Source organism: Acyrthosiphon pisum, chromosome A3 (assembly GCF_005508785.2).
Source record: "Acyrthosiphon pisum isolate AL4f chromosome A3, pea_aphid_22Mar2018_4r6ur, whole genome shotgun sequence".
Taxonomy (NCBI): Eukaryota; Metazoa; Arthropoda; class Insecta; order Hemiptera; family Aphididae; genus Acyrthosiphon; species Acyrthosiphon pisum.
The window spans coordinates 30,341,697-30,354,540 of record NC_042496.1 but is presented as its reverse complement, the minus strand read 5'-3'; the positions used below and the strand labels follow the sequence as shown (position 1 = coordinate 30,354,540).

Below are 12,844 nucleotides of genomic sequence, written 5' to 3'. Positions count from 1 at the left end.
TAAAATTAAACTGAAGTTTTTAATAAAATAGTTTATAGTATTTATTTTTGGCTGGGGAGCACATTTAACAGTGGTTGGAGTGAAATAATAAAACTGTCGAGATAAAATAGCCTTTAACAACAAGAAAACTCTACTTGCATCAAAAAACATAAGTCTAAAAACAAGAAAAAATCTATTGAAAACATATATATAGCCCTTAATGGATGTGAAACTTGGACAATATCAACGGAAGGGCGAAAAGGCTAGAGTCGTTTGAAATTTTATGCTACAGAAGAATGTATTGTTAAGGATAAGTTGGATGGACAGAATAACCAATGTAGGGGTACTGGAAAGAATAGCAGAAAGAACGTTACTACGGAAAAATATAGTTAAAAGACGAAACGAATGGGCAGGCCTATAATGCGGCACGAAGGATTGCTAAAACTGATTCTGGAGGGTACCATCGCTGGATGATTTCCCTCATCATGTGCTTCATGTTATATTTTATTTTATGTATATAGTGTTATGTCAGTCATCTATTTTACCTATTATGTTATGTAATACAGATTGTACATTTTCTAAATAAGAAAAAAAAAACTGATTATAGAATGAGTAAAGGGGAAGAACCATAGGGGAAGACCAAGATTAGAATATATTCAACAGATAATAAAAAACCAAGGATACAACTCATGTAGAAATAAAAAGGAAAGCGGATAATAGAGAAGAATGGAAGATGGCTGCAAACTAATCCAGGGTTTGAAAATATAGAGTATAGCGAAGGAAATATTATCATTTTCATCCTTTTGTCATATATTTATAAAAAAAAACAATTGTTGGTACATCCGGTTAATTCGGTTTTTTTGCTATATATAAATCTTTTAATATTCTGTATGTACTATAGTTTACTACTAAAAATGTTGGCACCTTATTTTTATTCTAAAATATTGTTGCACGTCGTAAATATATCAAATATGCCTGTTGTCTGTATATAACTCCAAGCCGTCATAATTTTGAACAAATGGTTCCAGGTTGCATATTGCGTGTTACCAAATACGAAATGCTGCACTAATAATTTTATCCAATTTTATCTTTTATTCACTGCTGTATTTTTGCTTCCTCTTCCTCTTCGTAATTTATTATGTATGCATCTTATATTATATTATTATATTATTATACTATTATAAGGTGACCCCAAAGATATCACTTGGATGTGGACATTAACTAATAAATAATACGTTATATTATAAAGGTATAAAATAATATAAACGTAATTTTAGTCTAACGAAAACTGACGAATTAACATTCGAAAATGCATTAAAAGAAACACAACAACAAAAAAGATACTTACTGGCAGATAAATACATCAAAGCTCGGAGTCAACTCTTCGACCGAGTCAGTTACAATTGAAGCACTCAACTACTTTAAAAATTGTAAGTACAAAACGTAAAGTAAATCTAAGGATCTCAATTGAACACCTAGAAACAGTTTCACACTCAGCAGACGAAGACGACAAATACCAGTGTTATGTCCTTTTAAGAGGACGCCTACACCCACACGTGTTGTCTCCGTCTAACAAATGTACAACATACCAAAAGGCAAAAACTGTTTTTCGCGGGAAACCGAGAAGGCTACAATCATAACTAATAAACCAGATTTTCAACACTTAAAAATGAGAACTTTGGCTCTGCAACATTGTTTTTATTTTTTTGATATCATTTATATGAAAAAAGTTTTTCAAGTTTAAAAACACAAACAATAATGGTTTTTGAAACAGTAAGAATTTTTTTCATAAAAAAGGTATCAAAAAAAATATAATCAACGTTGCATAGCCAATGTTCTCCTTTTTATGTGTTGAAAACTTGAAAGTCTCGTTTCTTAGTTATGACTGTAGCCTTCTCGGTTCTTTCAAGCGCAAAACAGTTTTTGCTATGTTGTACAATTGTAACTTTGTAAGACAGATACAACACATCTGGATGTAGTGTCTCCTTAAGAATACCTACGTAACATTGGTATTTGTTGTCTCCGTATTACCAGTGCATAATATAGCAAATTTACGCTCAGCAGAACACTTGTAGCTTCGTTAGTTTAAACATTAGAGTGAATTATACATTAGACCTATTATACAACTTGATGGTAAGAACATTAACTGTGTTTGAACGTTGGTTTTTTACAATAATTCAGTTTTTATGTGAGTTATGAGCATTTTTAATTTATAGTACATTATATAATACGCATAACTAGCTAAAAATTGAACTATCGTAAAAGACCAACATACAAACACAGATAATATTCTTACCATCAAGTTTCGTAATAGGTCAATTAATTCTAATTTGCTATGTTACGCACTTGTAAGCAGGGACCAGAACCGGAACCGAAAAGAACCGGTTCTGGAACCGGTTAACATTAAAAAATTAGGAACCTGAACCTTTATTTCCAAAAATGAAAAACCGTAACCGTAACCGTAACCTTAATTATAAAAAAAGTTATTTAGGTTATATAATTCATTTTTACAGATCTGAATTGGAAACAAACAAGTCAATCAAACGTAAAAGAAAATAGATTATAATATTATATTTATATCATGATATTGTAATATTATTATCATTATTATTATTATTATTTTTTATTTTTGTATGTTTCTTAATATATTACAATGAGTAGGTACCTAAATTGTCTTTTAACTTTTAAGACTTAAGTATTTAGAAAAGTATAGTATAGTAGAAAAATATTTAGGGGCTATAACCTGAATTTTGTATAGGAGGGGAGGGGGGGACTAAGTCTCACAAAAAAGTACGAATACAATATACAATATAATCTTGATAAAATTCTAAAGTCATTTTCTAATGCAGCTATATCCCCCTTAGCCCCCCGACTAGGCCACTGCTGATTACCTACCAACCAAAAAACAACTCATTTAATATCAATTAAAAATATGTGTACAATTTTAAACCATCTAAGGATTAGAGATTAGCACCTAGTACTTGGGACCCAATTGGGATACACCGTAAATTTCAGCACTGAGTCAGTGGACTTGGAGTGATATATCTATAATTTCATTTAAATAATTTAAAATTGTATCAATATTTTAAGGTAAAGGTAAAAAAAAATTAAGACAAATTATTAAAAATAATAGAAAATACATACTTTTTATTCTATAGAAAAAAATATTAAAATAATAGTAAACCTAACTTTCGAGTTTTAACATAGTAATGGTATGGGTACTAAAAGCTAATAAAATTAAAAAAAAGGTTACAAGTTATTTGCGTTTACTCAATACTCTACATACACATAATATAAGGATATATTATACAAAATGTAATGAAAACATTTAAAAATAAGAAATATAAAATTAGTCACTAATCATAATAATTATTTTTATTTGATACTACAAAATAAATTAATAAATCTTTTCGTACAATAAATACATGGGTAAGGTAATCAAAAATTATAAATGTAACAGTCTTCCATAAATATATGTATACATTATTATAATGTTGAGATATAAACGCACATTAAATATAAACATATAACAACAATATTTAAATGATATCATTTCTAACATAATCTCCTACCATATCGGAATGATATTAATGTTTTTATTCAAATAATAAACAGCCAATTTGTCAGTCTTAGATACATAACAATTATTTATTGCCTGTAAAAAAACCCAATTCAAGATCATATTATTTAACTTAAATTTTAGTATTTTAAAAGATATTTTAAGATTATATACAAAAAAAAAATAAGAAATTAGCATTCAACAAAATAAGTTAAATATTGTACCAAATTATTCGTCATCGGAGTCATCTACCAGATCAATGATATCATCATTTGAAACAGGATCAGGGGTAGGTTGAGAGACAAGTGCTTTTTTCTCACGTTCATTATTTTTTTTCTAAAAATAAAATATATTTATTTCTTTATAAGTATTGAGTAAATATTATTTATACATACTTTAGTTGGAGAATAAGACGTTCTTTTACTATTAACAATAATAGCTTTACTTGACTCAACACTTTTTACATGTTTTGCTTTACTGTTTTTATTGAACTCAGTCAATAACATATGTTGATGTCCAATAACTCGATCAACCTGAATGAATTAATATAAATTTAAAACATTCAATAATGCTCTAATGGAATGTTTTTAACAAAAATATTCAAAATCTAATTGTTTACCCATTTTAATTTCTCGCCATCTTCAATTTTTTCATATTTGCTTCCAATTCCATGTTTTTTAACATGCCATGCCATTTTCTTAGGAGAATCAGATATTTCAAAACATATCAAGCATTTCCATCTATAGATCACAAAATTGTTAGTAAAATTCTGTACTAAAAAAATATGTGGAAAAAAACTGCTTACGTTTTATAATTGACCTCTTTGTATAAGTGATCACGGAAAAGTTCTATATTCATAGTTTCAAATACACAGCACTTAGGACAAACAAAGTAACCATTTGAAGATATAGCTCCTAACTTATCATTCTTATTGAAAACGTCTATTAACGTTTTCTGTTTATGAGGTTGAATTGGAGAGCTTTTAGTAGCTGATTTTGGACTTTTTGCCATACCACGAGATTTATTGGAAGTTTTCAAAGGTGTTGATTCAATAGGAATTCCTCGACAAGTAGGAGGTACAAGTGTAGGTTCAATACTTTCTAAAGCTTGCTGTTCTAGTATGTTCTCCGTACCACCTAAATGTTTGGATTGTTTGTGCAACTCTTCTTTGTCAGAAATCTAAACAATTCACATAACTTTAGAAATTATACTCAATACTAATTCTGGGTTAATATTTATTATTTATTATAAGTTCAAATCTGGGTATCCCTTTAATGTATATCTTGAGTTTTAAAATATTTTAATACAGTTAATTCTAAGCATTGTATACTACTAAAAACAATTAAAAATCTACACTAACCTTTTCAAACACTCTTAAGCACTTTACTGCAACCGACGGATGTTGTGACTTATAATGTTCTTCAAATACATTAGCATTATCATCCTCGTGTTCAAATTGACACATAGGACATTTAAACATATTTGATACTTTATGTGCCATAACAATATGTGATTTTATCTCATTTTCTGTGTATCTTAAACTATTAGAGCATATATTGCATACCCATTGAGGCACATTAGATGGAGCTATAATGTAAAATAAAATTGATAAATATAAGAATATAAGAAATATAGGAATATATATTTCCTGAATTAATAAGTTATAGTGGTAATATACCTTTGCTTCTACCTCTGTCAATACTATCATCTTCTAACATTGTTTGTCTGATTACAATTATATTGGACTGTACTGAACTAGTTATTTCTGATAGATGGGTATTTCTCATGTGTGTTCTCATTTCAACTCGATTGAAGTCAATATACTCACAGTATTGACAACGATATAAATTTGCACCGTGGTGCATTAAATGAAACTCTATTTGATTTCGTTCGACAAATTTAGATATAATGCATGGGGGTAGACAATGTGGACATCTATAAAAATAAATATTTATAAAAATACATGGTGATTCTTCAAAGAACACATTAAATTTCAAAAAGTATTGACTTTTTTCAAAATCAAGGTTTTTGCATATTGTTGTAAACGACATTATCATACATCGATTAATCGAATCTAAACATTGTTATTATTTATATATATTCAAGAATCGATGTTTTAATATGTGGTCGTAAGCGGCATAGAATTGGTGGGAATGAAAAAACTGGGTGTAAACGTAAATTAAAAGACGGCATTCAAGGAAACTTGTTAACATTGGCGCAACTAGGGGGGGTGCGTGCACCCCCAAAATATAAAATCCTTAATCTATAATATTTTGATTATTTTGAAGTAAAAATTATCAATAAATACAAAAAAGTTGTACCTTAGAGTATATTGAGGAACATAATAAGTGATTAATAGTGAGTACTTCACTAATTCACTATTATGTTGAAACCATAGACCTATAAACTAAGTTTTTATTAACTTAGTTATATACTTAGTTTATAGGTCAACATTCCCTGCTATAACAGTATAACAAATAATCTTTAGCTTAGGTAGGTATTTTATGTTGTATAGAAATAGAACAGGTCACAGTTATGTTGTTTTTAATTATTTGTGTAACATTGATCATACCTAATAATATTCAACAAAATAACTTAGAAAACAGGATAACGATATTTCTCTTTATCTTTGGCAGGATAGAAGATTGCCCATTGTTTCCTTGTTTATAATTAATTATTATAATTTATAAAACAAGCCTATATTTTAGATAATATAAATACAATAAAAGTTATTGGCTTAGAATGTAATAACTTTTTTCAAAATATTTTTTCTACAATATTTTTGTCATACGTTTAAGTAGCGTAATTTTTTTTTTTGTCAGATCTTTCTGTTATAGCCTGTATATAGAGTATGGGTCCGGGGGTCTGGGAATTCTTTATAATTTGTGCACCCTCAAAAGTATAGTTCTAGTTGCACCTATGCTTGTTAATACATAAGCATCATTGTTGACGGTTACATCAATTTATCATTTTTGTTAGTGGTTTTGTCAGTACTGTAAAAAGCGTTTATATCTACAATTTTTGAAAAACTTTTAATAGAAATCTTTATTGAATTTAATCAATAATATAAAACAAATAACAATATTAAACTATCCATTATACTTTATAGTCAATAGAATATCTTTGGGGCGTAAGAGCCACAATCAGAAAAAAAGGGGCGAAAGTTATTTTTTTTTTAATTGGCTTTAAATACACAAATAATATGCTATAATTATGAACAATTAATCAATACAAAATACGTAAAAACTCATTATACATCATATTAAGTCTCAAATTGAAGTGTTATACGATGTTCTAAGGTTGTAACACAGTTCATATAAAAATATCTGTTTTTCGGCTCTCCTGAACAATTTGGAAATTAGCGTATACGCCCTTTTACCTTCTAACCATTAATATACTCTGAGAATCATGTTAAACTTTAAAAAAATAAAAAATAATTATAATTTACTCACATGTAACACTCATGGGTAGGATGAAGAATTGATATATGTTTCTTTAGCATATCCTCTGTCACACCTGTATAGGTACAACGAGTTACTGAACATTTATATCTCATATTTTTTGGAATGAACTGTGGAAATATCTCTGTATTTAAAGTCTCATCTGGAGCTACTTCAACAATTTTCTTATCAAGTTCATCTCTTTTAATCTGTAAAATAATATAATTAAAAATATTGATATACAGAGTACTCTCGATTATCTGCGTAATAAGATGGCTTGGCATCCACGGATAACCGAATTCTGCGGATAATCAACTAAATTCAAATTGTAACGAAAATTCAATAATTTAATTATTAAAAAACTATAATTCTGTAAATCTTGTAATGTTATATAAGTAGTATTTAAAGAAAATTAAATGAGAACCCCTTTAATTTTTATCAACAATATCTAGTCACCCCTGAACACACAGTGTTAAACTTGAATATTGTATAATTCACAATATCACATATTATTTTTAAAGTTTGAATCAAAATGTCATTAATTAGGATTACCAATTGTAAAAAAGAAAAGCCCTTACCTTTTCAGTATTCATAGCATCAAATGCACTAGCAGAGAGATTGATCATCTTATCAAACATAAGATCACACTTGCCAATAGAAGGTACAGGATTAACAATTTCCTTAGTAGTATTATCTTGTCCTTTTGTATGTCCATTCAAATGTATAACAAGATTGGACCGCACTTTTGTACTGTATGTACATAATGAACAGCTAATCGGATCTGAGAATATATGAGACTTTGGAATACTGTCAATAGTATCAGGAGAAAAAGTTTTTGATTGGTTTTTAATAATGGTTTTTGCTTTTGGTGATCCTTTCTGGTTGCCAAAATTCTAATTTATAAGAAACATAAAAAACATATAGACAAAATGCTAAATAGCTTTGTGTTGATAATTGATTAATTTTAGAAACTAAGTAATATAATAACTCACAGTGGAACGTTTTCTTTTCAAGCTTGCATTTTGTTGTTCATTCTGTTGAGGCATTAAAGAATTTACTGAGTTATTTGCATCATTTGGTTGTTCTGGCGTTATCTTATATAAATTATCTTCACAATCTACATTTTGCTCAGCATTATGAACAGCCTTCATATGAGAAACAATAATTTTACGAGTGATGCCCTTAAATGAACACTGGGTACAAGTTAATAAGCTATTCGTCTTTTGTTTCTTCTGCTCAATTGTCTTATCTTCAAATACAATAAAATCATCTTTATTCAAATTGGTTAAATTAGAAGTTTCAGGTACAAAATCTAAATTTATGATTTTATGACTATTTCTCATATGATGTGTTATGGCTCGTTGAGATGGTACTTTTAAATTGCATAAAGAACATTTGAAACGATCAGGTCCATGAAGTTTAACATGTTCAGTCATGTTTAATATAGTTTTGAATACTTTAGCACAATGCACACATTTCTTTCCAGCCGAATAATCCCAAAAAGGACAGACGTTTAGGTGTTCAGAATACATTTGTCCATTTGAGAAAACTTTTTCTACAAGCCAAACATTTCAATTAAGAAATAAAATTATTAATTATTAAAAATTTTAAATAATTTAACTAAATACTTACCACATTCTTTACAAACAAACAATTTATCCAATTCAATAATTGGATATGCCAATCTTTTGGCCTTATTTGATCCATTGATTGATTCTTCGACCTCTAAACATATTCGTTTGGAAGGACCCTCATTAAGTTCTTTCTCTAACAAATCATCATCGTCTTCATCATCAATAATAATAATATCATCATTTGATGACACTTTAGGCTCTTTTTCTTTGTTATTAGATTCAGACCAAATGCGATTTATTTTTAATGTTTCTTGCATATCATTTTGGTTCACATCATCAATCATTATAAATTCATTATCAATAACTGACGACATTGATGTACTACTTTCTGCCATTTGTGCACTATCGGGAACTGTAATAACAATTGTATCTGCTGCTTGAGATCCTTCATCAATTCGAGCAGATTTCATAGCTGCTGATAGGACATCAGGACATTCAATAGATCTTTTTTTAGATCGCTGTGGCAAAACTTCAGGAGCAGAGATTGCTTCCATGGGTAAATTTACTGTCTCTACCATTCCATTATCAATAACCTTTGTCAATTTTAAAATTTTCAGATTTCTAATATTTTTAGATTCCTGTAATAGTAAGTATTTAAATGATTAAAAACATTTCATTGATGTAATTATTTATTAATTATTGTGATTAAATATGCGTACACAATTATCAGATACCGTAGAACGCTCCAAGCATAAAGGCTCATATTCAAAATGTTCTAATGCTAAGTGCTTTATCATTGAATCACTAATTTCAGTACCAAATAAGCAAAAAATACATTGATATTTATTTAAGTTATGAAGCTTAAAATGCTGTAAAAAATAAAGAATTAATTAACACACATTTTATTTTAATTGTGAAATATATTTTTTATTATCCTATCTTATAATTACATGATTTACAATCACTTTGATCTCATATTTTTTATTTAATAATATTATGTAATATGTCTATATGTACAAAATTCAATTGATGACAAATTAAAAACCTAACAAACAATTACAATCTAAAGGTGAAAACTGTAAAACCTGATAAATGTTAACAAGTAACAAAATGAAGGAAAAGAATTTTAAAATAAACCATGTAAATATTGATAGTTAAAGATTTCCTTATTTGTTAAATCTGATACACCATGCATGCTTACTGTAATCATTAAATTTGGTTGGAGTGCAAAAAATCCTTCACCGTCATCTTTATTAGCACAAATGTAACAACAGAATTTATCACACTGTTGATGTTCTTGATTCAAATGCTCTACAAATTCGTTTTGCAAATAACAAGAGAAACCACAGCAACCTTAACAAATCCGAGTTAAAATAAAGTTTGTTAATGATGATGTTAGAACTAAAAAAAATGAACTATTACTATTTTTTATTTTTTATTGATATCAACAAATAAAATAAGTATTAATGTACACTCTCGTCACTCGTAGACAACAAGATAGCCGAGTACACGATATCATTGAAGTTTAGCTACCATACGTAAATAACATATATTAATACTATATTATAATATATTATTCATGTATTATATTATCTATGCATCCATAATAGGTCTAGACGCCTAGAAGTGCCAACAGACCACAAAAGCCTACAGGGCGATGTTTACAAAATATTATAACTGATAACAGATTTACTCCTATACTTTCCATCCGAGTGCACTGACTAGACCACGATAACAGATCTTATAAATATGGATACGACATTCTTGTAATATTGAGGCTAAATAAATTTTAATAAATGTGTTTTTGCGGCCCATAAAAAAATGTACCCATGAACTGATAATAATTTGAGGCAGTTTGTTTACACTTATGACACGATTATATACACGTAATTAGTATGATTTTGTAAGATCACTGATAAGGACGGTATGTGTTATGTTCATATTTACAAGATAATATATGACCACATTAATTAATACAGCAGACTAGAGCCATAGACGTCTTCTATGCTAGACGTCTAGACATATATAGATAAGGAATTCGTATATTATAATAATTATTTAAATCGTTAAAAGTGAAGCTCAGCTGTGCCGCTGTGGACGGCCGCCATTTTGTCGGTCGACAAAACATTTCATTAATTATACAAAAAGTATTAGGAATAACATTGTTTTTAATGGTAAAATTATTTATATAGTAATATACAGAAATCTGTGGACTGTGACTAGAACACACGGTTTGCGTTTGCATCATGACTATTTGTCATGGTTTTCATGATGTAATTATCGCTAGTGTAGTAGATAAAGTAAATTTCATATTATTACGATACTACAGTGTACATTTTATCCACACGAGTACAGAAAAAAATGACACAACTAATTTTGACAGTAGTTTGGTCTCGCATATTATTTATTAATGATAACATATTATTCCACTTACACCAGTATAGCGCCGTTGCCAAGTAGTAAGTGAACCCTACGTCCCTACAGTATGGTGTCAGCTTGGATTATATAATACAAATATTCACTTTAATATTATAAATACTGTATATTATGATCTAAGTGTCCGCGTGTATCGCAAATTAATTAAACGGTTGTAAAACAATATTAAATATAATAGTATATCCACGGACCACGGCTTATAATATGGACCAGACTGGCGGATTACCGGAGTCCGGAATACCAAAATATAAGGATCCTTGTTAAAGCGACGACAAAAAATGTTCTTATCAAATTAAACAAAAACCTAGCAGGCTGCTAGCGCTTCCAGCGGAATTTGTGGTGTACATACCCGTAGACATTTTATAGCAGGCCAATAATTTGTTGGTAGCAGTATGTGTGTAAATGATGAACCCTAAATCCTAGTAGCAGGTAAAGGATATAATATACTAGTTGCCTTTAGGTTTAAAGGCCAATAACTTTTATACCAACTGCCTCTAGACATACCATAAAGATACTTTTTATCGTAAACGAACTAATGACAAACACTGCATTACATTTTCAAACGTTAGCTACTATATTATAATTGATTATTTACAAAATAATATGTAAACGATCGTGATTTCGACAAAATTATTAAAATTTGAACTATATAAATTATATGTTCCCACGTACTTATGAATTATGATCCAATATTTATGTTTTGAATAAATTTATAACAAATGTATATCAACCGATACTGAACATTCAGTGCCTATAAAGGGTGCAATGCTTGATGTTTAAGAGGCTAAGTCAGCGCACCATTTGTTTTCTCTCTCTGGCTCACACACAACATGGACAAAATACATTTACGCAAAATCATTTTTTCTATGTGTTTAAGTAATCTTAGAGTAATGTCACCCATGACAAAAAAGATAGAGAGGGAATGACATATCGATTTGTGTAAATATTGTCTCAAAACAATTTTAACATCATTTAAATTAAAACATTTTTTTATTTATTTTGAAAGTCGAATACAAAGTCAAATAATAATAAAATATAAAATCGATATGTCATTCCCTCAAAAATATTATTCTCTATCTTTTTTTAATAGGTGACTGTACTCTAAGATTAATTAAACGAATAGAAAAAATGATTTTGCGTAAATGCGTTTTGTCTATGTTGCGCGTGGGCCAGAGAGAAAACGAATAGTGCGCTGACATCCTCTTAAAGTACCCAATACTTATGAGCATTTATGCATTCTTATTTTAACTACACGTTACGTTAATCATTTTACAATTTAACTAGAACTAACAAAATGTTCATGCAAATCAAATAAAACATATAAAGTGAGTTATAACTGTACAATATCGTCTGCATCCCAAAAATGAAAAAAAGATGTAACCGAATTCGGAATTACGACAAAAAGATTACGTCCCGAATTTTTTGCATTATTAACTATAGTACTTATTATACTAATCTAAAGCTGTGGCTCGATTAATATTTATTACTAGCTGAATCACCCGGCGTTGCCCCGAAAAAAAACTAACGCTGAGGAAGCAATGCCTTTTTAAGTGTAAATAATATATTTTAATAGCCATCTCCATTGACGTTGTCCGTGATATTCGCAGGCGTATATTATTAGGTAGGCAATCAACCTGCGGTAGATCGCGGACCCCGTGTCTGTTTGGTTTGTATGTAAGTGAGTATAATTTAACATTAAGGTTTAACAGTTATACCAAGTTTGTCGTTTTTACTTAATTCAACCTACGGCGGATTAATGCAATCAATTAATATAAAATCCTAACCTTACCTAACTGTACTAAAATCCAATGAATAAAAAAAAACTAAACATTCATATTATATCGTAAGCAACGTGC

General features: G+C 29.0%; 1 protein-coding gene across 3 annotated transcripts in view; it reads right to left on the bottom strand.

Annotated features, from left to right (window-relative positions):
• Positions 1-3,099: 3,099 nt before the first annotated feature.
• The window catches only part of LOC100161455, a 34,800-nt gene continuing 25,055 nt past the window's right edge, over positions 3,100-12,844 (bottom strand). For all 3 annotated transcript variants that reach the window (XM_003240980.4, XM_029491226.1, XM_001948545.5), the window contains 13 exons: positions 9,754-9,905; positions 9,272-9,421; positions 8,611-9,190; positions 7,971-8,533; positions 7,557-7,871; positions 6,991-7,187; positions 5,217-5,473; positions 4,899-5,125; positions 4,344-4,717; positions 4,158-4,278; positions 3,934-4,071; positions 3,763-3,874; positions 3,100-3,634 (listed from right to left, as the gene is read on the bottom strand). In XM_003240980.4, the coding sequence (XP_003241028.1) occupies positions 3,767-3,874; positions 3,934-4,071; positions 4,158-4,278; positions 4,344-4,717; positions 4,899-5,125; positions 5,217-5,473; positions 6,991-7,187; positions 7,557-7,871; positions 7,971-8,533; positions 8,611-9,190; positions 9,272-9,421; positions 9,754-9,905 (3,182 nt within the window). In that variant the 3' untranslated portion in view covers positions 3,100-3,634; positions 3,763-3,766. The remainder of the gene's footprint in view (positions 3,635-3,762; positions 3,875-3,933; positions 4,072-4,157; positions 4,279-4,343; positions 4,718-4,898; positions 5,126-5,216; positions 5,474-6,990; positions 7,188-7,556; positions 7,872-7,970; positions 8,534-8,610; positions 9,191-9,271; positions 9,422-9,753; positions 9,906-12,844) is intronic.